Below are 27298 nucleotides of genomic sequence, written 5' to 3' on the forward strand. Positions count from 1 at the left end.
ATTGCACCCGCATGCTGGACACTTGGCTACCTTGGCTATTTCTTTTAGGAAAAGAAACTCTTATAATTGTTTCATAATTATATTCGTCCAGACTATTTTTAGCCATGCTCTCTGTCGTTAATATTATTTGGACTAATTTCTTGATGGATCATTGAGCAGCAAATGCAATTTTAAAAATTCGGTGTTTCTAAATTATGAATTAGGCTGCCTTGTGCATTACATATCTACTAAATTAGATTTAGCTATAGAATTAACAAAACGTACGAATAATTTCTTTATGTTTGTATAATACTAGTGTATATTTCTGTGTTAACCTATATGTTTGAAAACAAAATTCAGACGAAAATATGACGCATATAATATACGCTCAATTATCAGGAAGTTTTATATAGCTTCAAAACCAGCTGAAGATTTAATCATATACATGCAGATGTGAAATGACTTAAACTAATATGTCCCAGTTATTTTGATTAATCACATTATCGCGTGTGTTGGTTATCGGTGGGAATCCCAGAGCTCTCGGTTTAGGAGGAGGACCGATGTTCAAGAAAACATCACCAACATCTGATTTCTCTGGAGATGTTTGGACAGCAGCGGCAGGCTCAGCTGGATAAGACGGATTCGCTGGTGGATGCGACGATGGAACAGATGGCGATTGAGATTCTACCGCCGCTACTTCTATCGGTGCCTGAGGAAGAACATTCTTCAAAAAGTCGTAGAGATGAGGATCGCCCACTACGGCAGTTTCCTCCTGGTTCGTTTGAACATTTTCAGCTGCTGATGGATAGGACGGCGGATGCTGTGCATCATCAACGGCGGGATTGGATGATTCAACAGATGGGGAGTACCCCTGGGGTTCAGAGGTTTCCACCAGAGGTTGAGACGGATTAGCGTTATTCATGAAATGATAAAAGTTATTAGCCGTCTCAGATTCCCGTTCAGCGGTAGGCCTACTGGGGTCAGCAGGATCAACTCGTTCAGAAATCCCAGATGTCTCTGTCGAATCCAACGGATTATTTGACGAGGGGAAAGGAACAGCCCAGCTGATAGACAGCAGTAGTTGGAAAACCATCATCAGGGAACCGAACCTGCAACTTTTCGTCTAAAAAGAAAGTCACAAATTTGACTGGTCAGCATAAAAGTGGGAACATTTTAGTATCAAGATGAAACCAGCTTACGTTAAAAAAATTCATGCCGATGTGTGATTAGCTGTAATTTAAATGAATAGATTAGAACCTCCAAGTCTTCCAAAAGGGCTGGCTGGCAGAATGTTACTGATGAAAAACAAAGCTACCGAAAGGGCTTATATAGCTCCGCGGAAAGAATAAAATTCATAACATTAGGAACACTTTCTTTCTCTTTTCTATACTTTTCTCTATTTTGTTAAAAAGCTAACCACCCCAAACCATTTTAAGAAGCTTTTCCCTTTACATTATTAAAGCGTAGGCTATATCCATTAATGTATCCTGAGGATTTTGGGTGACGTTAATTGTTCAACGACATGCAGACGAGCCGAGGAGAATGAACTAACATGCGTGGAAAGAGTGTTGGGCTGATGTACAATGCGTTCAGCAGTTTGCCATTTGAACGATTTACAAACGCACGGTTTCTTATAGAAATCTTGTCAGGTAAAACAACTCTTCTTCTAAATTTATGATCTTTTCTCTGTGTAATGCTGTAGTTTCACTTTTTGTATTTACCCACAGCCACACGTGTGGCACCTGAATCCCATTCCTATATTACCGTCACACCTTTCTCCAGAAAATTAATAGCTGTTACATGCTGCGATGTTGATTAAAATTTTGCTCAACGTCCCAGCGGGAAAAGTCGCATATGTTGATCTCATAAGATCTCATGTGCTGATAAGATCATTTTTCGTGTTGAATCATTGTAGAATACTGTATTTTTCAATAATTATACCAGAAAACTTTTTATATTTATATTATATGTGATAGGTTGCATAAGTCTTGATGAAAAACCAAAAATACGTCCCAAACATCTTAGCCTGAAATATTTCCAAACCGCGGTGGAGACCTTTCTTATCTTTTATAAAGGTAATTATCACACTGAATCGGTGTATAAAACTCCATTCTACAATAAAACCACAAGATAACTAACTCTATTTTGTTTTATGACTCCACCACGATTTGGAAATATTTCAGACTAGATGTTTGGGACATATTTTTGTTTTTAGACTTTTAAAAAAGGCGCGTTTTCAAAAGTTGCCAGTTGAATCAAAATTGTGCTTCAACGTTGCCATGAATTTTCAATAAATGTCGTGTTTTCTTTTCATTATTTCTTCTGTTTTTTCACTATGAAAACATCGAAAAAACATGGCGCATTGAGTTGAAAAAGTGAAATGACCCACAGCGTAGCTCCTTTCGCTTCTTTATTCAAGGCCGCCAACGATATTCTCCCGTGTTCTACTTTCCTTAACCAGATCGAAGAATCATTTGTTGAACAAGTTTACGCCGATATTTGCGCTTTTGCCGTCACCCCACAACCATTAGGTAAATGACTAAGCTTGTTGCTTGTTGTTGCACACTCATGCCTTTCACATATTTGTTTTATGTACTTTCATTGGTTACAGGTCACAAAGCTGTGTATCTCTTTCCTTCAGTTTCCCCCAGATTACGATTCTTAATCCATCAGGTTGTTGAAATAAATTTCAGCAGTTTGAAAACCTTCTCCGTAGGAAAAGCTGATCGCAGGACTGTTGTGTGTCCTAAAGTAATCTACAAGATGGATCCTACTCAAGAAAAGTAGTTTTGTGTCATACCAATAATTTCAACATTAAATGTGGTTTTTGCATCAATCTTGATAGATCTCCCAAAAATGATAACTGTCAGCAGCCACAATCAACAGATAACAAACAACCAAGAAAGCAGAGAGCTGTCAATGAACGAGCTATTTATCGTCCACCACCAGCCAGAAGTTCGGGAGTCCTTCAAGAAACGATCAAGCAAAATGTGGATGCAGGTGGTGTCAGTATTATCTTGGAAATTCTCTCTAAAAAGCATAACAGTATTCTTTTATTCATATTTTCCAGTTCCTGTGTCTGCTCAGTCTCCAAGCTGTAACCTGAAAAAACCATCTCAGGCTATTTATGTGCCACCCCAACGTAAATCTTCCATGCAAAACCATAATCTGAGCGATGACTGGAAAGAAAGTGAGAAAATTAAACCCAGAGTTGAATCAGGGACCAAAGTGATTTCACCCATCAGAAAGAAGTCGACTCGTGTTGAAATGCGTTAGTTATTTTATCTTTAAGAATATCCGAGATCTGTATAGTAATAATTTCAAGTGATGTTTAGGACTTGCCGTGGAAGAAGAAACCAATCAGACACCTATTTTTAAGAAAGAAGAAAGCAATTCTATTCAGGCTCCTCCACAGATCAGCCGTAAGATCTCTCGAACCAGTTCAACCCCTTTCGTTCAACCATCCGAACAGTCAATTTTGGACGTCGGAGATCTGATGGAGTGCTGTGAATTCGCGGAACTTTCCAACCACGTCCCTCTAGAAAAGCCCGCATCTCCAAAAGAAAGCAACCTGCAGAGAAATATCAGCTTTGAGGAGGACTCTTGGGATAAATTGTATAATGAAACTGGTGATCTCTTAAGACCTGATGCACTGGAAGAGGTATTAGTTATTTCTTATTTTTAAAATTATCTAAAGCCTATGCAAAACTGATTTTATTTTCTGAATTTAGTTGACTCTGGCCGTTGGATCGGTGCGAATTATTCAACCATCCAATGAAGTTTATTCTCAGGCATCTCACGAGGCTCATGATGAAGATTTAAATCATGTAATTGAACTGTACGATTTCCCTTCAACGTTCAAGACTGAGGACTTGTTCACCGGTAATTATCTTATCATGCTGATTGACGAAATTCATTTTAAATTACAACTTGTTTATAATTAAGCCTTGAACGTCAGTGGAAAACCGCCAGATTTTTCCCTTAAATGGGTGGATGATACTCATGCTTTAGCCATTTATGGAAGCGCATACGCAGGTAATCTATTATAAAAGTGGTTTTAGCGTTATCAATCCTAATTTCTGTGTTTGTTTTTCTATCAATGGATGAATAAAGCCGTTGATGCCTTGGCTGCTACTCAAAGTCTTATTAAGATGCGTCCGCTGGCTCAAGCGACTAAAGAATCACGAAACTGTGCCCGGCGGATATCCACGGCACTTCAGCCTTTTAAGTGAGTCATAAATCTTGCAAATTGATTTTTTTTTAAATATTGCCAACATTTTTATGGAATGTTTTTCTATCAGACCTCGACCGGTAACATCAGCTAGTATGGCTAAGCGTTTGGTCAGCACTGCGCTTGGAATTCGAAATACCGTTAGCCCCGAGCAAAGGAAGATTGAACGCCAAATGTTGGCGGATGCTAAAGGTTTGAATTTTGAATAGTTTTTCGAAGAAAAAAGGAACCCGGAAGATAATTGTTTTCTTTTTCATTTCCAGCCAAAAAGCGATTAGCAGCCCAACAGAAGGAAGCCGCTTGGGAGGGAACAATGCCTTGAAAACCAAATCGTAGCATTTAAAGAATATATATTTATAAAATGATGATAGTATTGAGAACAATGGAGATTACCCTTTTAGGTTTTCTCAATGTTCTTTTTTTAATTTCATTTTCTGAGTGTGATTACAAATACACAGGTTTTTTTTTAAAGAGAGAGATTCGTTCAACAAATGCGTTAAACGTTGCGTTCCATCACTGTCCCGTCGCTCATACCAAAATAAGCTTTTCGTGCCATTCCTACAAACAAACCGTTTTCCACGACTCCGGGAATCCTGCAAAAGACGAGAAAGATATAAGACTTTTGCCCGTGTAAAGGTTTCATTGGTTTATATTACATGTTCAAGCAGTTCTCGACGTGCTTCCAATCCTTCACACTCTCAAAATTCCAGTCGAGTAAAAAATTGCCATTGTCTGTAACAACAGGGCCCTGTTTACAAAAAATGAAATGTCAATGGGTACATACTGAGTTAATTTAATAGCCCTTCAATTTAGGATGTGACACTTACAGCTTTTGAACTGCCAGACATCCTCAGTTCTGACTTTCCTCCAAGTAATTTCTCAATTTTTTGGTAGACAACACGATAAGCACCAGGAATGACTTCAATTGGAATGCCTTTTCTCCACTGTTCACCCAGATTGGTGGATGCTTTCCTATTTGCAACACAAATGAACTATGTAAGGGGGTTCAACCAGAAAGAAAATCAATTATTTACCTGTAATCTGCAATGACTATGAATTCTTCTGCACAGCTGGCTAAAATTTTTTCCTGGTGATTATAAAAATGAAATTTAGTCAACAAACTAATAAAACACACTAGTGTAAAATCACCTGAGTCAGACACCCGCCACCTCCTTTGATGAGAGTAAGCATGGTATCAGATTCATCAGCACCATCGATTGTCACTTTCAACTGCAAGAAATTGAAATCATGTTTTTTTTTAAATAAAACGTAAATATGACTGACCATGTAAAATTCATACTTCTGGGTTCATCTCCAAATCTCCCAATTTCAATCCATACTGAATGATGAGCTGTTTGGCTTGGAAGGAGGATGGGACACAAATAACTTCCAAACCCTCATCCTTGACTCTCTGTGCCAGACGTTCGACAGCATACACCACCGTGGACCCACTCCCAATTCCAATGACACCATCCTAAATGGAACGCACACGAGACATTCTTTAACGCATGTAACAGCCACGCGAAGAACGCATATAAAAAAGGGGTTTCTCCCTTTTTCCTTTCAACATTTTAAAACATTACCACCACGTGATTGTCCACTGCTTTGAAGGCGGCTAGTCGTTTGGCGTTCTCCACGGGATCGTTCATCTTCACGTCCGTCGTCCGAGAGGATCTATAGCCAATTGCTCTGTTGAAAGCTAATGTAAGACAGCAGCGGTAAGATCGATAGCCGTACAGGAATTTTATAGAGGTATTCAACCAAAACATGCCTTTTTGACGTGCAGTCGTGCAGACAACAAACAGCTGTTCGCTAGGCAACTCTGCCAGTTTTCTTCAAACTATGGGTCCTAAAAAAATAAATATTTTTACATGAAAATAAACTTTGCCAACAAACACATTATGGCGGCGCCAAGATTGAAAAAAAATAATAAGAAAAATATAAATATTCTTGTAAAAATGGTGTCAAACCATAATAAGCAAGGTTTCCGCATCCATGTGGAAATGCGATGATTGCTATTTAATGGCCGATCAAACTATTATTTTTCTTTCTTTCCGTGTGTAGGAAGCCAACATCGAGTCTCCCAACATATATGGTTGGGTGAAAACCCACCAAAGTCATTCAGTAGACTGCCGACCTTCAGGCCAGTCGTACCGAAACGTCCCTGGGTATTTGTTCCAAAAGTTCTTACCTCCTCTTGCATCTATCGGTTGGAAACGTGTTTTTTGATTAGTAACCAGTATCCCGTGCAAAGTTTGAACGCGGTATAGACGATATCGACAAAGACATTTTTGTTTTAATAACAATCTCGAATTGATCTTGACGGCCGGGTTGGGCAATTGTGTAGAACAAGGTCCCGCCACGTCGTGGAGGTCATTTCCATCCGAGTCACGAATTGTCTTGTTTTTCAAACACATTTTTTCGTGACTTGCCAGTCCCAATCAAGAATTATATATCGTTTGTATTGATTTGGATACATACATGAGAGAGAGAGGAGGGCTGGTCCAGCACAGTCATCTGCTTCTTCTCGTGCCAGAGGTTTTTTTTAAATACATTCCCGATTGTTTCCCCGTGTTGTGTGCCATTATATAATACGCTAAAATTTTTGTGGCTGCTGGCGGCGTCGTGTGTGCATTGTTATATTGTTTTGACGTCTATTCAAACAAGTGCTGGTGCTGTGTGGAAATCAAGAAGGCGCAGACATTTGCCCTTCGTCAACATCATCACAGTCGTTCTCCGCCGCTAGCTAAGCTGCGGCTGGCTGCTGTTCCGGCCCGAATGTATTGAATTACCTTCTCTACTTCACTCAGTCGGTTGTCCCACTTTGTGTCCGTTACACCACAAGAAAGCCAGCCAGCCAACCACAGCAGCACGAACCAATATTGAATTTTCCAATCATCGTGATGCCGTCATCAATCGTCACCAGTTTCTACTTCCTCCTCTGCTGCTGCTGCTGTTGCGGTAAAATGTTTTCACATTTTCTCCTTATATTATTTCATTCATTATATTGTACGTGTCAAGCGCAGCTGCTCCCTTTTTTATTCGAGGAAGGAATTAAACAACTTTTGAATAGGCCAAGGCCCCTTCTAGATTTGTATATGTCCCTTCACCAATATAATATGTTGTAGGGGGGCATATATAACGCGTCTATATTTTTCTTATTCCTTTAAGTAGGCCTTTAGAGCTCTGCTGCTGGGCGAGAGCACAACTTCTGGCCACGGATTTCTCGGCTTTCGTAACTCATAAATCACTACTTCTTTTTTTCTTTAACCAGCAACTTACTACTATAACACAGCGGCCGCTCAAAGTGGGGCTCACACGAGCTGCCGAGGGTAGGATAGCCTATACTATACTAGACGACGTGAAATGTTTGAGAGGATCAATGTTTTGATAGGGGGAAATTTTCTTTAGTTTCTCTCTCTCCCCTCCCTTCCCTCTCCTCTTTCGTCGCTTATCGTTGGTCGAAGTGCTGAAATAAACCAGTCGGGATATTTATCAGCCGCTCCCCTCTTCGACCGATGTGTGTATAGACCCAACCAAATATAATAAGGACAGAAAAGGCCTCTGGTGATTAAGTCGAAAACCCACCAGGTAGTATAATAGTCCCTATATACTCGGCATAACATTTCTGTCCCAAACACCCGGGAGCTTCTTATTTTATAGAATTGGAAATCACTGATACATTAGACACACTGATAATTTTCTAATCTTTAATTCATTTCTATCGATTGTTGACTTAACAAATTGGGACAACACACAGAAGAGTCCTGCCTTTATACAGAGAGGAATAAGTGGTGGGGCCAATGATGGATCGACGGATCACACAGAATAACAAATCAGATAACATATAGGCCTCATATTATATTCCCTTATAGACGACACTTAAGGAATTCCGTGTCTCTTTCATATTGTCCCGATGGCCAGGAGGGGGTTATATAATAATAATCGTCTAGAATTACATGGTCCATTCATAGATATAAGAAATGAAAAAGGAGAATTTTGATGACATTAGAGGTTATCTTTCCAAATTTAATAGTGGTATCTTGTTGCTGCGTATCGTATAGTAGAGGGAGATTGTATCCCACATTTTAATATAGTAGGCCTATAAAAGAAACGACGTGTCAAAACTCGGCGGGATCAAGATTTTTTTTCTTTCTTTCTTTTTTATTTTTAAAACCCCGAAAAAATTTTTACGATCGAGCGAAGGGAAAAAAAAATATAAAAGTTCGGCGTGATCGTGAAAACAAGATTCAGTGGGAAATAATATATAACGAAATTCAAAAAAACGGCAGAAAACTAAAATAGAATTACATTTTCTACTGGAAATGTATAAAATATAAGAAGAAGAAAAAAAAAAGTCGTAAAAGTCGATGATGCGGGCCAAAAGGTTAGAGAACGTATACACACACACAAGCCCCCAGAAGGTGAACAACAAGGCGAGAACTTCCACAAGACTTTTTCTTTTTTAAAATTTCTTCTTTTTTCTATCGGGAAATCTTTTTTTAAAAAAAGAAAAAGAAGAAATGTGTCGGCTGTGGATTCCTCATGTATTATTCATCAAGCACCCAGCAAAATATATAAGACCCGGTTTTTCTATATGTCTGCTGTGTTGTTGTTGTTGTTGTTGTTGCCAGAAAAAAAATAATCTTTGTGGTGGTGGGTACGTGCGCTCCTTCCGCTGCTGCTGACTCATCCCCGAAAAACGTTATTGCTTATAACGCTAGAGAAAAGGCTACTGATGAGCTGTCGGGATTGCATCAACAGTTGTGTGTGTGTGTGGCTGGAGGGGGAGAAAAAAATATTTTTCTCACCCCAACCAAAGTTATTATATATATAAACCCGGCCCAAAGCGATTCTTATATAGTATATCCCATTTTTGGACTTGTGTGCATTTTCGGGGTGTTAATGATGCAGCACGCAAAGGAGGAAACCTTGACAAATCTTTTTCTCCCCCCCCGAAAAAATAAGATAATTATACTATATAGGTTTAGCTGTTAATGATACGGGAAATCCATTAGCCGCAAGGAATTAAATATCCCCAGAAAAACCAGTTGCAAAAGAAAGAAATAGAAAATCGTGATAAATGATTCATTTCCTGCCAATGAATGACTATATATGGATTGTCTATTGTATATTACGCAGTCGTGTTAGCCAAGAGCGGGAGCACGCGCCGCAGCGCCAGTGTCGTGGTGGATTCGGTCGGAGGACATCACGTTGCCGTCAGGAAAGTAGTGCCGGAAGGCTCTCAGGTGAGCCTCCAGTGTCGAGTGCCTGTCAATAGTCAACTCTCACGAATGATGGATCTGATTGAGCCGTCGCTCGTCTCCAATCCCGTCATCTGGCTCAGATTCGACATGAAAGGTAATACAGCACAATTCGCCTTTTGTTATTATTCCATTTGTTATAATTCTATTTTAATTGATTATGATTGTAGATCCGTCCAACCAGGAAGTTATCTCTCACGGTGACACTCTGTTGATCGACACCAATCCTCGACTTCGTCTGACCTTCCAGGAGGACACCCGAACCTCTACGCTCATTGTATAATAACATAAATTTGAATTTGACCTAATTTCGCAATGGCGGGAATTTTGAAAATGATGAAATTTGTGTTTTTTTAGATTGACAAAGCTCAGGTGCAAGATGGTGGAATATTCCAATGCCAAGTGTTTGTACGAGATGAAGTGGTGCCCAGCTCACCAATCGAAGTGGTATTCAAATTTCTATAGATTTATATTTATCCCGGCCCGAATTATTTATGCATAAAGGGACGAATATAATTGGATGACTGGAAATCTCATTTCTCGACTTATTCCCCATCAGGTGATAATCGAAGCTCGCTCAGGGTCTACAACAACATCTGGCACGCCCAGCAGCCATCAGAAGGCCAGCAGTCTCATCACGGCGGCCCATTATTACAGTTGCCTGATCCTCCTCTTTATGACGCTCCAGGTGATTCGTTATTAGACTCTACCTACTACTCTCTATTCTATACTCTACTCTCTCAAGATGATATTTTTCTTTCGGGGTTATTTGATGGCGATAAGAAAAAAAACAGAAATACGAAATAACCGTATATGTAAATGTACATTTTCAGTTATTATTATTATTATTATTATTATTATTGTGTGTGTGTGTTCTCCAGCATCTCTTTTCCCTTTTAAATTATGTGTAACACGTTTAATGAGCTTTACATGAATATGGAAATCATAATAAACAAATCCCATGTGGGAAAAAAACGACACACGCGATCTCTCTCTTCCTTTTTGGTGTCGAAATAAAAATTCGGTTTTTGGTGTTTTATTATTTATTATTATTCCAGAAAAATATAAATCGCCATCATATATAATAAAAACTAGGGCGTAGAGAAATAGAAGGGGGTATAGAAAAAAGTCTTTTGTTTATTTGTTCTTGTATACATATGTGGTCGAGTTGATTATTCATTACATTATTCACTCCGGAAACAGAAGGGGGGGAACTATACTATGCTAAATTGAGTACATAGTAGTCTCGTCGCCCTCATAAATTGTTTACGCGCAAGAGTAAATGCCCCGGCCGGGTTTGGGTATATTTTTACAAACGTTTTTAAACGGTCGGGTTATTTGTGTGATCTCGAATATCCTCTGTACTCTTTAAGCTCTGCTGTGTGCAGTCGTCATGGCTGTGTGATTTCCACCCCACCCTTTTCCTGTTGTGTGTGTTGGGGGCCGTCACAAGTTAACATGAGCAATCGTCCATCCACACAAGAGATTTCCCCACAGTTTCCACATGGGAGGGCCGCCCCTGCTCGCCTGGGTACATCATCAGAGCCCAGGGACCGCACACAGCCCCTATAGATCGATGGACCCCTGCTGACGATTCTTCGTGAGCATATTTCGGGTTGTACAGTGAGAAAAACATGGATAGGAAAACATAATCTTTTTTCCCTACCATTCGATACATCCATATGCATGTACACAATGCGGTCGAAACAGCAGGTGGGCAATCCTGTATCGGGAACAAATCCTATTTTTGAAATGAAAACGGGAATGACAGTTGATGGAAGGGCCTAGCCTTGCATTTTATGTAGTCTGCTGTTATTATTATTATAAGGTCGTGATCCGATCGGATAGAAATTTCCATCACTATAGTGATTTAATAAGAAATAACGGTTGATGGTATTTCCAAGGTGAAACAACGGCATCTTGTTGTCGTCACCTGATGGAACAAGGTCGATCATCACTCGATCAAAACAAATTTGGGAAAAACATTTCTTCGTAAAAGCATCAAATCTGATGGGATTAACATTAATGGTGGACTATTTAAGGGCGGAGAAATTTACCTTTCACTCTCAGTTCCTTTTACGCCATCGAGTTGTATAAACATTAATTCTCCTAAATCATGCAAATCGCCAGCACACCTGTCATTTTGGCAGTTCTTTTGATTGCGTTGATTCGGTTGTGCAATGCGGAGACGGGCAGAGCTCACCTGGCTGGAAATTCGCCCGTCAAAGGTGTTCTCAACTTCACCGAGTGCTCGGGTGAGTTGAGGATTGTCGGTGAGATCACGGGATTGACGCCGGGCCAGCACGGCTTTCACGTTCACGAATTCGGCGACATCTTCAGCAACGGGTGCGACTCGACTGGCAAACATTTCAACCCGACCAAGGCGCTTCACGGCGCTCCCGGAGACGCTCCTAACCGCCGTCACGCCGGCGATTACGGCAACATTTTGGCCGATGCTTCGGGAGTGGCTAAGGTTGACATGGTGGACAAGATGACGGCGCTGAGCGGGCCGAATTCCATCATCGGACGGGCCATGGTCGTTCACGCCAACGAAGACGATCTCGGCCGCCAAGACAACGAAGGCAGCCGGACGACGGGCAATTCCGGGCCCCGCATCGCTTGCGGCATCATCTTCATCGCCCCCTGATCTGATCTTCCCAATTATATTTTTTTATTACAAGAGGTCTTTCACATTCGTCTGTTAACATTGGAACAATTGATCCCCTTTATTTCCTTATTCCTTATTAGCTCAAACATTTTTTTAAGACTTACCAAGGTATTAAGAACAATCGGTTTGAAGATCCGATAGATATTAGAAAATTAGTGTCCTTTCTTTCAATGTGTTGGCTAAAAATCTACTCTTTTGATCAATGAACATTATTCGCTGTTGCATTTGGCATTGAATACAAATTTCATCTTTATAATCGGATATAGTAATTAACTGTTTCAACCCATAGTCAGACTTATGATTTAGTTAAAACACTTTTAGATAGATATAGTTTTATATTCGGGACTGCAGTCCGTTAAGGTTGTAAAATGGTGATATCATGTCAATGAGAAGATCACGATTGATTCACGATGAATGAGATACCATGCTTCTTGAGTTTCAAATTAGTGATCAAAACTTTTCTTTTTTTCAGAGACATTACATCTTAAGTAATCCTTGTGGAAAAATAAATCATTTATAAATCAAAAAATTGTCAAATTGCCGTTGCACAACATGCACCTCGGAATAAGTCAATGGCGACAAAAAAATTGCACACTTAGGTAGTTCAATAAAGTATTATTATAAAACGCAAACAGATAAGCAATGTTCATTGTCCGGTATTCGAATAAAACCGCCGTGATTCGATTTAATTCAATTAAATGTTACCGCCGTTACCGAAAACGCCAATGCGACGGAAAGTGGTCATTTACGTCCGCCTGTTAGCATCCCAACAAAATTGCTTTGATCCCCTTTTTTTAGAATCATTTGCAAATAACATTTGTTAAATATCTTGCGTGAAGTGAGCAGCGTCAAATTTTATTTTTTGAAGGATCAATTGGACCTATTACTATGTAAAAGCTACGGTATAATCTATTATCTAACCATCAATTTCTCAGAGAACCTGTTACTTGATGACCTTTGGGAAAATTGGGAATTTTGCTCGGCATTATTTATGAGCACATTGGCCGCATCCGGCTTTTTCGTGAATTCATCGTTACTTCACGCTACTATGAATGAATGCACACAATGAGCAACAATGCACAACACAACACGCAGAAAATGCTGTGATTTGTACAGAAATTCTTTCATTCGCCGATCACTTTTTTATCAGTTGCGTTTGGATAAGTTTATCATTTATATAACAGTTAGAACAATGTATATATTTGGCTTTATTAATTGATAATTAAACGACATCACAACTCCTACGATATTCGTTGATCAAATCAGATAATTTTGAATTTCACGGTTCAGAACTATCTTCGTGACATCGATCACCAAGCCAAGGGTTGTGATGAAGAATCCTGAATAAAACTGGTTGGCAAACCACAATATAAATGATGCTTGACTCGTATTCATACTAACGTATCTAAACCAAATCATATTAAATTTACTAACTGATTTTACGTTGTTAGTAGAAGGAAAGGTCAACATCCCATGATTCAATCCTTGAATAAAACAGTTCATTAATTAAATCAAATAAAAAAACAACCATTTCGAGAATGCCGCGCATTGACGGGATTCAAGTGAATTAACGTTTACCTAAACACAGGAGTTCCTTTGGCCCATAACTTGTTAACACCATTAAGAGAAAAGTTGCGTGTTGACCTAGGTCTTATTGGCTACCCATGCATAACTGTATAAAAATGCGATGCAGTTTATTCACGTTTTTTCATGAAAGCAATTTGTATCAGTAATACAATTGACTAACGTGCGGTTACAACAAGCAGCGTCGTCACTAGTCGCACTAATCTGCGCTGAAACTTGGGCTGCAAATGGTAAACCCACGAGCCACGACGGGAATGCAACTTTGGCCCCCCCCCCCCCCCTGGCAACAGCCCGGGCCTTACCCCAACTTCGGCCCCCGCATCGGTTGGAAGATCCGATAGATAATAGAAAATTAGGAATTCTTTTATTATGCTGGCAAAAATTTATTCTGTTGATCAATGATCATCGTTCGTTATTGCAGTTGGCATTGGATACTATTTTCATTTTTTATATAGGGCTAAGGAATTAATTGTTTCAACTAATTAGCAGAATTCTGAATTTGTTAACACATTTAATGAACTATTTATTATTTTATTCTGGGTCAAAGTGATGACTGTTATCAGAGCGGATCTGAAGTATCAATTTCTGGGAACTTAATTGCGTACTTCACTCCTGATGAGCACCTGTGATTACCAGCCGATATATGTATCCAGTAATAAATGATTACCACCGCGACCTGATCTTCACTGTGGGCTCAGATATTTGTAACGAAAAAATCAATCTACCTTATCCCAAACTGTTGTCAAGTTGACGTTGCTCAACATGCACCTTTAAACAAGTCGCCGTCGTCATTAAAATAAGACACTTAAGTCGATCAATTAATTATTATATTAAAACGCCAACAGATAAGCAATGTTCATTGTCCAGTATCCGAATAAAACCACCGTGATTTGATTTAATTCAATTCAATGCTCCTAACCGTAGCCGAAAACGCCAATGCGACGGGAAGAGGTGATTCACGTCCGCCTGTTAGCATCCCAACAATATAGCTTCTTTCACGTTCCGTGTCAATAAAACTTCTCTCCATGGTTTTTTAATTGGTTACTTCCATCATTTCATTCCTCTTCTGCCCAAGTTACAACCCTCACCCCCAAGTTAACCGATTCCTCCGTTATAAGTCGGTTGGCGCTGCGAATCGCTGTATCCCGTAACGTTGCGTACAGTGTTCTGTCGAATAAGGTTTTTCGTGATTTGAGCGTAGTCGAATCACGAATAACTTTCATTTATTCGACGAATAACAAATACGAATAAAAATAAGGGTTGTTAAGACACAAATTATCAGAGAAGAGTTTTGTCAGTTTGAATACTCGCGTAGAGTGTATATTTAGACTCCTGATTAGCATAGGAGATAAGTTGTATATCAGTCTTACCAAATACATCAATTCAATTCACACAGTACTTCAACACACTTGTTCTTTGTCACACGATCCACACAGAAAGAGAAGGAAGTATCTTTCAACTTCTCTGAATCAACGTCGAGAGCCACAGCGTCATTCCACCGACGTTGTCTTCAATGTTTTCTCAGTAAAACACAAACACTGCCATCTAGTGCTGAATGAGTTCAACACAAACCTCAACACTCTCTCTCATTCAGAACTCAGATAAAGTCATCATCAATATAAACACATAAAAATGATTGAAGATTAATTTTGACATAAACGATAAATCCAAGTGTTTCATATCTCAAACAAGAACAGAAACTTTGATTTGAAAAATAGAATTCAGTTTACACAAAATTCTCAATCGGCACAGGATTCAACAGCTTAATTTAACGTATCTCCCCATCGAAGTTTAATCCCCACGTACACCAATTTTCTTGAGCAATCACTAGCAGCAAAATATTCCGATTACATGGTAGATGTGGCGACAACGGGTTGACGTTGAGAACACCAGCTGATTGCCCTTCCGTTAAGAGCGAGAATGTATCCAGTGGTGGTCCGTTTTGAATCCGCATCCCCAGCGTGGTCTACGTCCGAAAATGCAACAACGGTGGTGTTGTCATGGCCCTTACTGCCGAACTCGAGACCATGGTAGCGTGTTGTGCCGAGGTATTGAAGAATACGTTTAGCAGCTTTCCAGTGGATTATGGTAGGATTATGAAGGTGCTGAGCAAGTTGACTTGCCATGAAGATGACGTCTGGTCGAATTTCGAGTCGAACTTTGAGAGCCGCGTACATGTTACTCCCCACGAGTTGGCAGTAAGGAATGTGGTGCATAGTAGCGACGGTAGCAGGAGATGCTGCAAGGCGGACGTCAGTGAGAGGAGCAAGAGTAGCTTCAGCACGATATAGAGTCTCCCCAAACCGGGATGCTGTTAGAATGGTCGTCTTGTTTCGTTTGATGATAGCTTGTAGGCCAGAGAAAGAAACTGTAAATCCACTCTTGGTTAAGCAACCAATAGAGATGAGATTCACGCCCAGTCCAGGAACAAACAGAACTTCTTTAACTTCACGAAATGTAGACGAATCATCAACGTGTCGGACAAGTCGCATAGTCCCAATTCCACGGGCATAAAGGACAGTACCACCAATTCCATTCACAGCCCAGCTATTGTCAGCGATAATGCGTAGATCAGTTAACATGGGTTCATCACCACTCATGTGCTTAGTTGCACCAGAATCAAGATAAATGTCCTTCGAATTCTTAGCTGTCAAGCAACATGAAGAGATGAGGGAAAAATCGACTTTCTTCCCGGATGAATTAGTTGTGTCCCGATCATCTTTGGGCCGTTTGTAGTGAAAGGAGCTGGACTTGGTTTTCTCGTTTTCATTGGAAATACGAGTTCGACATTCGAATTCAAGATGGCGGTCTTTCCCGCAGTATGAGCAAGAGACAAGATCCCGATTGATTTCGCTACTCATGTGCCCTCTTGACTGGCCTCTTCCACCACGAAAGTGTCCTCTTCCACGTGAATCGTTGCCAAACAGAGCAGAACTCTCAATGGAATTGTCAGGGGGTCCTGTGTCTGAATTCAAAATCAATGATCGAGCATTTGATTGTCCTTGACTGTTGTTGAATCTTCTTTCTTCCCCAACAATGCGAGCACGCAGTGCTTCCATTGTTCTATCAGCGTCAGGGAGATTGTCCCAAATGGACGTCAGATTGGCAAATCGTTCAGGAAGGCTACACAAAATGGTAGTGATGAGGTGGTGTTCTGACACCTAGATTAACCAGAAATGGAGATCAACAAAGACTGCATAAGACACAACTCAGAAAACAAAGTGATAAAGATATGTATCAGTTACCATCACTCCAAGATCATTGAGTTCAGCGGCTTTGGATTCTAATTCAGTGATGTGAATCATGATATCTTGGTTGTCGACTGGTCTCAGATTCATGAAGTCTCTGTGTAAGAGATGTTTGTTGTCTGCAGCCCGTTGAAGATATTGGGTTTCCAACCGAGTCCACATGTCGTAGCTAGTTCTACAGTTGAGAAGTGCCAACTTTCTAGTCTCATCACAGCAATTGAATATGAGAAATCTGCCGTAGCAATCAGTTGTCTTCCATTGATTGATCAATTCCTGGTTGGTGACTACACGAAGATCTCCTTCACCAGCAAAGATTTCTTGAGGTTCGTTGTCTTCTCCTTGAATGAATTGTCTCAGTTGTTTGAGAGTAAACAACATTTCCATGTTGTGTTTCCACGTAGTGAATTGAGTTCCATCAAACTTTCTTAAATGCTTTATAGCATCCAAAGAGTAGTTTTGAGCCATTCTGATAAGTTCGTTAACGGTATGGCGAAACCTGGGCCCATAACCTGTTAAGACACAAATTATCAGAGAAGAGTTTTGTCAGTTTGAATACTCGCGTAGGCATGTAGACACTAGAACGTATTACCACTAGAACTTTAAGAATCCGACACTAGAACGCGACACTAGAACTACAAATTTTTTAACGCGTCACTAGAACGCGGCACTAGAACTTCAAGATTTTAGGGCCGACACTAGAACTTATCAACCCCGACACTAGAACGCGACGCTAGAACGGCGACACTAGAACGGCAACAGGGCCGACACTAGAACGGCGACATTAGAACGCGACGCCAGAACGGCGACACTAGAACGCGACACTAGAACGGCGACACTAGAACGGCGACACTAGAACGGCAGCCGGGCCGACACTAGAACGGCAGCCAGGCCGACACTAGAACGGCAGCCGGGCCGACACTAGAACGGCAGTCGGGCCGACACTAGAACGGCGACACTAGAACGGCGACGCTAGAACGGCAGTAATTTCAGGGCCGACACTAGAACGGCGATAATATTAACGGCGTCACTAGAAAAACGTCACCCTAAAAGAGGATGTTGCGATCGGTTGTTAATATAAATAGAGGGAAATTTACAAAAAGAATCCAAGATCGGATGAAATAAAAACAAAAAAAATCATCTTTCTTGAATGTGGATTAAGTAACATCAACAGTTTTTTTTTTACTCTTTTGATTGTATTTAGGCCTACATCATTACACATCATCGTTTTTGTTGGGCAAAGTATCAGGATTAATAAAATAGAATGAAAAAGAAGTTTCGATTGTGCAGAATTGTTTCTCAGTAAATGGTCTTCTGTAGAATTGCTTTATAGCATAGTTGAGAAAATATCCGAGATACTTCGGCGCCCATTAAACTCGATTCCGGAAGCAATCATTATTTTCACTGGACTTTTGTCCACAGCTTTCCTAGGGAGGCTTTTAAAAGCGCATGAATGGCTTGGAATGTTAACCGTCATCATGGGTCTGAGTGTGGTGGGCTCTTCCGATTTCATCTTTGGCTCTGGTAGCAGCAACAACTCAATCAACAGCATTATCACTGGTGATCTGCTGATTGTTATGGCGCAAATCGTTACAGCCAGCCAAATGGTATGGGAAGAGAAATTTGTTACCAAACACAATGTGCCATTGTTGCAGGCCGTCGGCTGGGAGGGTAATTTTGGTTTTGTAACCCTGTCCCTCTTGCTTATTCCTATGTATTTCCTTCGTGTGGGACCTCCATTTAGCTCTAATCCTCGTATGCTCCTTGAAGATGCTCTGGATGGTTTCATCCAAATGCGTAATAACCCAATGATTATTCTCGCCATGTCAGGTATTTATTTTCTATTGTTTTTCAGCCTTCAATCCCTCATTGTCATTTCTTTCTAGGTACTGTGATAAGTATCGCATTTTTTTATTTCGCTGGTGTCAGCGTCACAAAGGAATTGTCAGCGACCACTCGTATGGTTCTGGATTCGGTACGAACGCTTGTTATTTGGAGCGTAAGTCTATCTCTTCAATGGCAACAATTTTATTGGCCTCAGGTATGAATCATATATAAATTAGTTTTACCGATTAAATACTAATCAAAACTTTGTAAAGAAAAATCTAATTAATGTGACGCTTTTATTACAGATTATTGGATTTGCTTTGCTTGTGATGGGCATGGGCTTGTACAATAACATTATCAACGCTTCGATTTGCAAGTGCCGCCGCGGATCGGACTCGGAGCCACTTTTAGGGGTTAATGAAGACCAATCCATCAATGAGGAAGAAGGAAGACCTAGTGTTATCCACTAGTCTCGCAATATTATTTTTCTCTTCGTCAAAGTTTCTCTATATGCTTTTCTCAATTCATAGCGGTAACTCCTCATATTTTTTTTCCTTTTTTCCTCCAAACGACGGAAAATTTGCAATCGTTTCGTTACTAGTGCAGTCTCGTTCAGCAAAATTAATGCGTATTTTAAAAAAATGAATTGGGACGAGAATTATTTCCTGTTGGTTTCATATCGTGGAACTACCAGATTCTCTTTCATCGTCTGTCTTTCATTAAATGGCGGGTCTTCCTTGATGAAAATTAACAATAGATTATCGTGTGTAGGCGATTGATGTTTATCTTGTTGATTATCTCCTTATAAACAATGAAAAAATTAGGAACTACCACGTCGGGTTTATTGTGGAAAAGACTAGACAATACTAATTATACGAATGCACAGATTTTACAACCATCCTAACTGTTGTTACTTTTTGTCCAACGAACACGTCCGATAATCCTTTATAGTTTAGGAAAAGAAGAAGAAGTAGACCGAGTCGAGAACAAGGCGCAAATCAAACATACCGCGTCTAGGCACTTCACTTATAATTTGATTCAATCTGTGTCTTGCAAGTCCTTTGGGCGTGTCATCGTCAGCATCGGCACCACTTAAAAAAAATATAAATTTAACAACTGAAGTGTGAGCAATATAGCAAATCTATTATTAAATACCTCGCTCGGACGGCAAACTGTGAGACCAAAAACTTTGAAAGATCTTCCAAAATAGGCTGAGAGTGGAGAGAGACGAATTGTTGTCGGCAGATCTGAAATTTAAAAAAAAAAAAAATACAGGGGAAAGATGAATAAACAACAAATCTGGAATTCAAGGTTTTTTAAATATCACCTTATTCATTTCTGCCACAGTGCAAGGGTGAGTCCAGAAACAATCGTGAATGGACGCAACAGTGATGCCTTTTCGTTGGCAATAGAGCGCCGTTAGCATCATGTGGCTCGAGTCCGAGGAGTGAATAAAGTTTGGTGGGAATGCGTTGCGTTGTTTAATCGCATTCGGTCGACTGTCAACATAAACTATTAGAATTTCTGGGAATGATAAAAAAAAAATACCCAATTTACATTGCTTCGTAAGGATTATTGTTGTACGACTGCACAACTGGTAACCCAATCGGAGTGATCCATTCGACACTTTCTCCGGCGACGGTTGAAATCAATTTAGCACTTTCAGTAAACCAGTCTTGAATATCTTTAGCCGACGTAAACCTTGTAAACTTTGAAATGTTTTGTCAGCTAAATAAACAGATTCAACTTGAACTTGTTCAGGTGTTAGATTCGGTAGTTCTGTTTAGGCAGAAGCCAATGAAGTTAGTAATTTACCCAAAAATATCAGAATCGTGTACTGTACACCACAAAAATTATGTACCTTTAAGCTGTTTGGAAATTTGTAATCGGGCACCGTATTACCGCGTGACACCGTATACTGTCGTCATTACTGTTTGCTTGATGATCTTTCGATTAATCAGTCCAGCAAGAAGTTGAGCAATTTCAACATTATTCGCAGCATCTTTGGAACGTTCCCTTTCAACCTATATTTAAAAAACAAAACAAAAAATTAATTCTCTATGTAAAAAGCAAACAATCGAAAGTATTGTGTACTATAGATTGGCCACGTTGCTGTAAACGTCTTGTGGTCTATCAGTCGGTGTTAAATTGACGCTTTCGGCTCCAACTGTATCTCGCCCTAAAGCTGCATAATGTTGTAATCCATTACACGATCCGTCTTGATGGATAGGTAAGTGACAAACATAAGCTTCCGGTCCTTCTGGACATCTTAATGCATTTGCGACTTCCATACAAGCTGCTAAGGTTTGCCACGGTTCATCTGAATTGACCCACCATTGTCTTCCCTGTATTGTTGTTAAAGTTTCAACAGTTAAAAAAAAATAAATGATAATAAATCTTGGCAAGTCTAACCGTTAAAGGATTATCAGCTGAGTCGAGAATTTCCGGCATTATTTTCTCGGCATAGGCATGACGTTCACTAATCGGCTCCCTTTTCTTCGTACCAGTCAAATATATCACATGCAGTTTTAACCAGTTGAAACCGTCAGCACCCAAAGGTTTACGGGTTTCATTGTCCATCCACTCGAGTTCGTCGATTATTTCCGAGAAAACGCTGCGGATATTTTTGACCATCTCGTTCATCGATTGGCGCCGCCTCTTCAAAATATTCGCGGACGTACATGGCGCCAACGGCATTGCCAAAACTGTAAACGAAAAATAAAAAGAGGACACGAGTTTAGTCCGGGTTAGTCAACAAGAAATAAACAAACAGAGAAAAGAGCAAAGGACAAAATGTGGCGGAATCAAATAAAAATGGGCGTGTCTTCTTCATCTTACATTTTGCCTTTTGATTTTTTGGCTCTGTGCCAGACAACAAACACACAAAGAGGGATATGCAAATATAAAGAAAAATAAAATAAAAGACAAGTTTTGAATTAACGAGTTTCTTTTGGGATGAGGAGGAAGATTTGGTTACCTGCCGGACACGAGGTAAGTGCACTCCTCCCAGTGGGGTTTTCGTTCAGTTGTGCAGGTCAAGACGGCGGAATATTTCAGCTGCAGATTTCTAGCAGCTTCGTTCAAGTAGCCGACAGACGCCGAGGAAACGCGCCACATCTAATAATTGACCAAAGTCCTTGAGAAAATCAAATCAAAATGTTGTGTTGTTAATGAAAAACCTCGTGAAAAACGCTGGATGATGATGGATGTTGTACCCTCTCAGGAGTTTTGGCCAGCAAATCAACCAGCTTGGGGAAATAGTCGGGCACATCGACAACGACGCGCTCGTTTTCCGTCAGGACGTGATGCGGGGCCAGGATCGTGTTCATGTAAGACCAGCCAAGGGATTTCGGGTAATTTGAGGCTCAATTCTTTAATAGTCATGGGATTGTAAAGTTTGTTGGCATCACGGCGCTCCACCCTCGGCAAATTGATCTGTTTTTATTTTCGGTCGGGAAGGGTATAGCAATCAAAATTAATGATCCCGCCATTTTATTTTACTACGTACACAGCTTAGAGGGAGAAAAGGGAGAAAAGAGGCTTTGAAATAGAAGAATTACATTGGCATGCTTGATTTCAAATTCCAGCGCTTCCGTCTGTTGCTTGGTTGCGGTATCCTTATCCTTATCGCTCCCAGAAGTTGGCTAAACCGACTTGATAATCGAGGTAAGCTTTGACGTCCTTGTCTCCGAGACCTTTGATCAGATATTCCCGGCTCAGTCCCAGAGTGGCTTGATCCAACTGTCCCAACGAAATAATAAGCGAATCATCAACCATTCAATATTTCTGACGAGGTGAAATGATGGCAATAGGGGCGAAATTATTTACGTCAATAATACGCGAAGTCGAGTTCTTCAGGTCGGTCGTGACGGAAAAGTCGACAAAGTAGTCGATCGAGTAGCCGGCCAGACGGAACTTGTAAATCGTCGTCGCCCCAGCTGTCGCCAACGACGACCGGCCAGCCGCCAAACTGGTCAAGGACCTCCTTGAGCGGCGCCAGGCCCACCTCCTCCGCCCGGGTCTTATTGTTCAAACACGACTGGAAGAGCTGCGATTCAAAACGGAATTATTTATCCATCCAGGCCGGCACATCAAAGAAGAAAGAGATGGTTTTAAATACGTACTTTCTTGATCAGCTTGAACGGCTCAGCAGCGTCCGTTTCTTTGGTGGGCCTCTCGATGAGCGACCGCAGCTGCTCCGTCACTTCGTCGCTAATCAAACTGAAAGTCGTCACGCTCGACTGGTCGTCCGGAATCACGTTCCTCGTTTCGAATCCGCCGCAAGCGAACGAGTAGAAATCCTCGCAAGGATTCACCGTCTTGTCCATATTTTTCAGGATCTCGGCCGCTATCGAGAATTCAAATTACTTGATTTTCACAAGGAAAGTAGATGGGACAAGTTAATTTGTACCTGCCAGGACGCAGCCGGAAGTGTTGCAAACGTTGCCGTTGGCGCTTTTGGCCGAAGGATCGGCGTCGGATTTGGTGGCCTTGTCCAAATCGAGAACTTTGTGACTGCTGACGGTAAAGGCTGCGGCAGAGGACGAGACCATGGCAAGAGTTTCACTATCGAACACTATTTCAAGATGGCAATGGGGATATTGGGGTTTATAAACAGATCAATCTCATCAAAAAAATAATAATTTAATAACCAAAAAATTGAGAATTGGAAAAATAGCCGAACCTTTTGAGGGGTCGTTTTGCTGGCCTCGGTAGATGAAAGCGGCCATGGCGATAGCCAATCCGACGGCCACAAAGACGACGACGGTGGCGCAAAGGGATAGGCGTCACTCTAGACGAGTCCTGCGCTCCGCAGAAACAGTCAACTGGGAACCCAATTGGATAAATTTTTCTTTTAATGAAAAGCCATGAGGAACTGCATATCAGGCATTGGGTGATAGCTCGACGATGTAACAGGATCGATGCGATAGAATTTGCGATCGCAAGTTCCATTTCTGCCATATTTCTTACGTTCTTTAGGCTGTAGGGCGTAAGCGCGACACACACACACAATTCTTTTCTCCTTTCCAACACCACCACCAAACACACACTCAAATAGTTCGATGGCTTTTTCGGACAGAATGACAGTCACAAAATTGTTCAATCACTAGTTGACATCTTGACGCAGTCGAGGTGATCACTTATTCAGGGGGCAAATCAACCATTGTGTGTGAATAGTGTTGGAATAAAAACAGATGGCCGTAAGACCAAGTCGACGTTTCATCCAGACTCGGTATGAGATTGTACTGAGCTTGATCATCAGTGGGTTTCTTTTTTTTAGGCATATCACGTTAGAGAAACGTATTTTCGTTTTTTGCCGTTATATTTCATGGAATCCTCGGAATACATTCCAAGAACTATGTGATGTTTATGCGACGCATGTGCCTTTGTACAAGGCTTTGAAGACAGTATACTACAATCCATTTATACTTTCGTTATGCTATGAAAGGACATTCGACGAACGAGATGGCACTTGTTGTCTGACGATCGAGGAAACATTATTCTCCAATGATTCGACCCGCTTCACCTGAGTGACCTGAAAAACCTTTTCAGAAGTAACCCTTACGTAACCTTTTAAGTCGGCCGTTCCGCCAATCCAAATTTACGGACTCCATCCTGCGCCTTGCACAATGCCGCCGTCCGACCGACACAGTAGAACCAGCCACTTTGGCCGACTCGGGTTGCCCTTAATCCCATCGACAACACTCCTCACTGGATAAATGTCGTGCTGAAGCTCACGGCTTGGCAGTTCGTCCAACTGTCCAAGTTGCAGACGGACAATTCCGATTTCTCACGAAGCCGGCAAAGTGTCAATTCTCCTCTGCTAATTGTTGCTCAATTGTGGTGTTAAGTCATGACAGCTGCCCAAGAATTCGTATTAGTTAGTTGGCTGGAATTGGTTTAATAAAAACAGTTTCTATTCCCATTTATATACTTGCTAGACTGTTGTTTGGTTTCTTTTGTATATGTATGCACCTAGAATTAGATTTAAATAAGGTGTTTTGCTGGAATCTAAGGGCGTTGTTTTACTCCCGTACTCTATAACATGCCCTATCTAACATGCCCTATTTTTCTTACGGGTGACGTTTTTCTAGTGACGCCGTTAATATTATCGCCGTTCTAGTGTCGGCCCTGAAATTACTGCCGTTCTAGCGTCGCCGTTCTAGTGTCGCCGTTCTAGTGTCGGCCCGACTGCCGTTCTAGTGTCGGCCCGGCTGCCGTTCTAGTGTCGGCCTGGCTGCCGTTCTAGTGTCGGCCCGGCTGCCGTTCTAGTGTCGCCGTTCTAGTGTCGCCGTTCTAGTGTCGCGTTCTAGTGTCGCCGTTCTGGCGTCGCGTTCTAATGTCGCCGTTCTAGTGTCGGCCCTGTTGCCGTTCTAGTGTCGCCGTTCTAGCGTCGCGTTCTAGTGTCGGGGTTGATAAGTTCTAGTGTCGGCCCTAAAATCTTGAAGTTCTAGTGCCGCGTTCTAGTGACGCGTTAAAAAATTTGTAGTTCTAGTGTCGCGTTCTAGTGTCGGATTCTTAAAGTTCTAGTGGTAATACGTTCTAGTGTCGCTATGCCCTCGCGTAGAGTGTATATTTAGACTCCTGATTAGCATAGGAGATAAGTTGTATATCAGTCTTACCAAATACATCAATTCAATTCACACAGTACTTCAACACACTTGTTCTTTGTCACACGATCCACACAGAAAGAGAAGGAAGTATCTTTCAACTTCTCTGAATCAACGTCGAGAGCCACAGCGTCATTCCACCGACGTTGTCTTCAATGTTTTCTCAGTAAAACACAAACACTGCCATCTAGTGCTGAATGAGTTCAACACAAACCTCAACAAGGGTCTTATTCGAATTTTCGAATAGAATAACGAATAACGAATAAGAATAAAGTTTCGAATAAATTTTCGAATAAAAGATAAGAAAATTTCGGATTTTAATCAATTAGTAAAAGGTTTTAAGAGAATGGGTAAACGAAATTGATTTATGAAAAAACAAAATAAAAGTTTTTCGGTCTTGGCTTCCTACCACATTTAAGATTTAATTGGAATTTAAATTTTTGCAGAACCCAGTTTCCAGTTAATGCCCAACATAGCGATTTGTGATGACTCATAGCGCCACTTAGTGTAACTTAGGAATTTGCTACAACACAAATTTCGGTGGTTGAAGCACCACCCTCTAGGCAATTCCTTTCCCTAGCAATGGGGGTGGAGCTTCAACCCCCTAAAAGTTGTCTTCCTCTGTCTCACCACAGGTGGCGCTGGCGCTAAATGTGCCTTAAACAGTATCCCAAAATGCAACATTGATTCGAAAGTGATTCGATTTATTTATTCGAAATGTTATTCGCGGACAACGAATAATTTTTTTCTAAAAGATAAAGAATAACGAATACGAATAACTGTCATTTATTCGACGAATAACGAATACGAATAATGTTATTCTTTATTCGCGAATAAGGAATTTTATTCGAAAGAAATTATCCGACAGAACACTGGTTGCGTAACGAGCGAGATAGCGTGTGAACGAAGGAAAGTGTTTTTATTTCGATACGTGCCTACAATTTTTACCGATTTTTTAAATATTTTGTCATCTAATTAAATTTTGAACGATTGAACAATGTTGGTTTAAACATAAACATTGATAATTTGTAATTTCTTTAAGTTAATGTCTAATATTTGTCCAATTAATTCTAAATAAAAGTTGACAAAATGCAATGCGAAAGAGTTGCAGGAGACTCAGTCTATATATAAGAGATGCAAATTAAGAAAAATAAAGATGAAGTATCACCTCAAGATGGCATCCAAGTCTTTCTGTGAGGCGAAATCGAACCTACCGAAAAAAATGAATAATGTTTCACTACCAAACATGGAACCAGACTTTTCTAATCCAAATCACCAATTGGATATTCCAGATTTTGAACGATTCCGATACCACCTCGATGAAGTTCAGCCAGAGCCAGATATTTCCTGGTACAGAGATCTCTTGCCATTTTTCGCATTTGGGTTCCTTATATCACTAATACCAACTCTGATATGTGGTCTAATGATCTTACTACCAGATTGCTACACAATGGAGGTTGTGTTCAGTATTTTGGGGTTTTTGCAGAAATTCAACGGGTCCAACTACGGATCGATCGTGACGATAATTCTGACGTCATACGCTTTTTCTAAGCAAAATGGCAAAGATGAACTGAGCGATCCGACTTCGTTGTTCAAAAAGGTTTATGTAAGCGAAAAAACACCAGAGACAAAAATAGCGAAGATGCGGGCCCTAACGGCGTATACAAAATTGATGATTTATTACGCTCTTCCCAGGGATTTTTACCATGAAACCTTTGGCATCAATTACGAAAGTCTTTTAGTAGATTTGTATCAAAAACAACTTTTACCAAAAAGAGATTTTATAAGACTCAGAAAATTAGACATGAAACGACACGAACATCAAGTCGTTACGTTCATTGAAGAATTAATAGGAAAATGTGGTCCCGCAGAGGACGCCTTTTTGAAAT

At 40.6% G+C, this 27298-nt stretch overlaps 9 protein-coding genes across 10 annotated transcripts; 4 read left to right on the forward strand and 5 right to left on the reverse strand.

The window, feature by feature from the left end:
• Positions 1 to 264: 264 nt before the first annotated feature.
• Positions 265 to 1288, reverse strand: LOC124202544 (proline-rich receptor-like protein kinase PERK12). Its single transcript, XM_046598897.1, has 2 exons — positions 1179 to 1288; positions 265 to 1102 (listed from the first exon to the last, which is right to left on the reverse strand). The coding sequence occupies exons 1-2, from the start codon at positions 1191 to 1193 to the stop codon at positions 443 to 445; spliced, it is 675 nt and encodes a 224-aa protein (XP_046454853.1). The 5' UTR covers positions 1194 to 1288; the 3' UTR covers positions 265 to 442.
• A 1001-nt stretch (positions 1289 to 2289) lies between these two features.
• LOC124201711 (R3H and coiled-coil domain-containing protein 1-like) lies at positions 2290 to 4681 on the forward strand. The gene is made up of 10 exons (XM_046597895.1): positions 2290 to 2510; positions 2591 to 2762; positions 2825 to 2979; positions 3050 to 3250; positions 3315 to 3640; positions 3711 to 3861; positions 3925 to 4014; positions 4093 to 4207; positions 4281 to 4402; positions 4474 to 4681. The coding sequence occupies exons 1-10, from the start codon at positions 2360 to 2362 to the stop codon at positions 4530 to 4532; spliced, it is 1542 nt and encodes a 513-aa protein (XP_046453851.1). The 5' UTR covers positions 2290 to 2359; the 3' UTR covers positions 4533 to 4681.
• LOC124201712 (ribose-5-phosphate isomerase-like) lies at positions 4579 to 6108 on the reverse strand. Of its 2 annotated transcripts, XM_046597897.1 has the most exons (8): positions 5982 to 6108; positions 5794 to 5909; positions 5511 to 5684; positions 5360 to 5440; positions 5245 to 5297; positions 5038 to 5182; positions 4867 to 4958; positions 4579 to 4803 (listed from the first exon to the last, which is right to left on the reverse strand). In XM_046597897.1, exons 2-8 carry the CDS (start codon positions 5857 to 5859, stop codon positions 4707 to 4709), a joined length of 708 nt encoding a protein of 235 aa, XP_046453853.1. In that variant the 5' UTR covers positions 5860 to 5909; positions 5982 to 6108; the 3' UTR covers positions 4579 to 4706. The 2 variants fall into 2 exon arrangements, with proteins under 2 accessions (XP_046453853.1, XP_046453852.1); XM_046597896.1 differs by having other exon boundaries at positions 5794 to 6013.
• A 225-nt stretch (positions 6109 to 6333) lies between these two features.
• LOC124201713 lies at positions 6334 to 10454 on the forward strand. The gene is made up of 5 exons (XM_046597898.1): positions 6334 to 7171; positions 9353 to 9571; positions 9645 to 9751; positions 9832 to 9921; positions 10034 to 10454. The coding sequence occupies exons 1-5, from the start codon at positions 7114 to 7116 to the stop codon at positions 10175 to 10177; spliced, it is 618 nt and encodes a 205-aa protein (XP_046453854.1). The 5' UTR covers positions 6334 to 7113; the 3' UTR covers positions 10178 to 10454.
• Positions 10455 to 11545: 1091 nt separating this feature from the next.
• On the forward strand, positions 11546 to 12398 carry LOC124202343 (superoxide dismutase [Cu-Zn], chloroplastic-like). The gene has a single exon (XM_046598679.1). It carries the CDS (start codon positions 11591 to 11593, stop codon positions 12119 to 12121), a length of 531 nt encoding a protein of 176 aa, XP_046454635.1. The 5' UTR covers positions 11546 to 11590; the 3' UTR covers positions 12122 to 12398.
• A 2994-nt stretch (positions 12399 to 15392) lies between these two features.
• On the reverse strand, positions 15393 to 25626 carry LOC124201866. Its single transcript, XM_046598120.1, has 3 exons — positions 25422 to 25626; positions 16972 to 17483; positions 15393 to 16887 (listed from the first exon to the last, which is right to left on the reverse strand). Exons 2-3 carry the CDS (start codon positions 17437 to 17439, stop codon positions 15574 to 15576), a joined length of 1782 nt encoding a protein of 593 aa, XP_046454076.1. The 5' UTR covers positions 17440 to 17483; positions 25422 to 25626; the 3' UTR covers positions 15393 to 15573.
• Positions 18240 to 19573, forward strand: LOC124201869 (solute carrier family 35 member F6-like; the record flags this gene model as incomplete). Its single annotated transcript, XM_046598123.1, has 3 exons — positions 18240 to 18801; positions 18858 to 19012; positions 19104 to 19573. Coding segments are annotated over 3 exons (882 nt in total), but the record flags the coding sequence as incomplete, so codon positions are not given.
• On the reverse strand, positions 19619 to 20646 carry LOC124201868 (DNA-directed RNA polymerase, mitochondrial-like). Its single transcript, XM_046598122.1, has 4 exons — positions 20356 to 20646; positions 20126 to 20297; positions 19954 to 20045; positions 19619 to 19889 (listed from the first exon to the last, which is right to left on the reverse strand). Exons 2-4 carry the CDS (start codon positions 20225 to 20227, stop codon positions 19751 to 19753), a joined length of 333 nt encoding a protein of 110 aa, XP_046454078.1. The 5' UTR covers positions 20228 to 20297; positions 20356 to 20646; the 3' UTR covers positions 19619 to 19750.
• LOC124201867 (membrane metallo-endopeptidase-like 1) lies at positions 22887 to 23631 on the reverse strand. Its single transcript, XM_046598121.1, has 3 exons — positions 23483 to 23631; positions 23210 to 23374; positions 22887 to 23146 (listed from the first exon to the last, which is right to left on the reverse strand). The coding sequence occupies exons 1-3, from the start codon at positions 23526 to 23528 to the stop codon at positions 22911 to 22913; spliced, it is 447 nt and encodes a 148-aa protein (XP_046454077.1). The 5' UTR covers positions 23529 to 23631; the 3' UTR covers positions 22887 to 22910.
• Positions 25627 to 27298: the final 1672 nt, after the last annotated feature.

Source organism: Daphnia pulex, chromosome 9 (assembly GCF_021134715.1).
Source record: "Daphnia pulex isolate KAP4 chromosome 9, ASM2113471v1".
Taxonomy (NCBI): domain Eukaryota; kingdom Metazoa; phylum Arthropoda; class Branchiopoda; order Diplostraca; family Daphniidae; genus Daphnia; species Daphnia pulex.

Coding starts and splice junctions, on each gene's coding strand:
- LOC124201711 (XM_046597895.1), top strand. CDS start 2,360: ATGACCCACAGCGTAGCTCCTTTCGCTTCTTTATTCAAGGCCGCCAAC. Junction 3,251..3,314: donor GTCGACTCGTGTTGAAATGC/GTTAGTTATTTT, acceptor AGTGATGTTTAG/GACTTGCCGTGGAAGAAGAA. Junction 3,862..3,924: donor GACTGAGGACTTGTTCACCG/GTAATTATCTTA, acceptor TTTATAATTAAG/CCTTGAACGTCAGTGGAAAA.
- LOC124201712 (XM_046597896.1), bottom strand. CDS start 5,979: ATGTTTTGGTTGAATACCTCTATAAAATTCCTGTACGGCTATCGATCT. Junction 5,685..5,793: donor CAGTGGACAATCACGTGGTG/GTAATGTTTTAA, acceptor CGTTCCATTTAG/GATGGTGTCATTGGAATTGG. Junction 5,441..5,510: donor ATTTGGAGATGAACCCAGAA/GTATGAATTTTA, acceptor AATTTCTTGCAG/TTGAAAGTGACAATCGATGG.
- LOC124201713 (XM_046597898.1), top strand. CDS start 7,114: ATGCCGTCATCAATCGTCACCAGTTTCTACTTCCTCCTCTGCTGCTGC. Junction 9,752..9,831: donor CCCGAACCTCTACGCTCATT/GTATAATAACAT, acceptor GTGTTTTTTTAG/ATTGACAAAGCTCAGGTGCA. Junction 9,922..10,033: donor CCAGCTCACCAATCGAAGTG/GTATTCAAATTT, acceptor ATTCCCCATCAG/GTGATAATCGAAGCTCGCTC.
- LOC124202343 (XM_046598679.1), top strand. CDS start 11,591: ATGCAAATCGCCAGCACACCTGTCATTTTGGCAGTTCTTTTGATTGCG.
- LOC124201866 (XM_046598120.1), bottom strand. CDS start 17,439: ATGGCTCAAAACTACTCTTTGGATGCTATAAAGCATTTAAGAAAGTTT. Junction 16,888..16,971: donor TCAATGATCTTGGAGTGATG/GTAACTGATACA, acceptor TGGTTAATCTAG/GTGTCAGAACACCACCTCAT.
- LOC124201868 (XM_046598122.1), bottom strand. CDS start 20,227: ATGATGCTAACGGCGCTCTATTGCCAACGAAAAGGCATCACTGTTGCG. Junction 20,046..20,125: donor CTGTGGCAGAAATGAATAAG/GTGATATTTAAA, acceptor TTTAAATTTCAG/ATCTGCCGACAACAATTCGT. Junction 19,890..19,953: donor CAGTTTGCCGTCCGAGCGAG/GTATTTAATAAT, acceptor ATTTTTTTTAAG/TGGTGCCGATGCTGACGATG.
- LOC124201867 (XM_046598121.1), bottom strand. CDS start 23,528: ATGGCCGCTTTCATCTACCGAGGCCAGCAAAACGACCCCTCAAAAG. Junction 23,375..23,482: donor GCAAAACGACCCCTCAAAAG/GTTCGGCTATTT, acceptor ATCTTGAAATAG/TGTTCGATAGTGAAACTCTT. Junction 23,147..23,209: donor TTCCGGCTGCGTCCTGGCAG/GTACAAATTAAC, acceptor AATTCTCGATAG/CGGCCGAGATCCTGAAAAAT.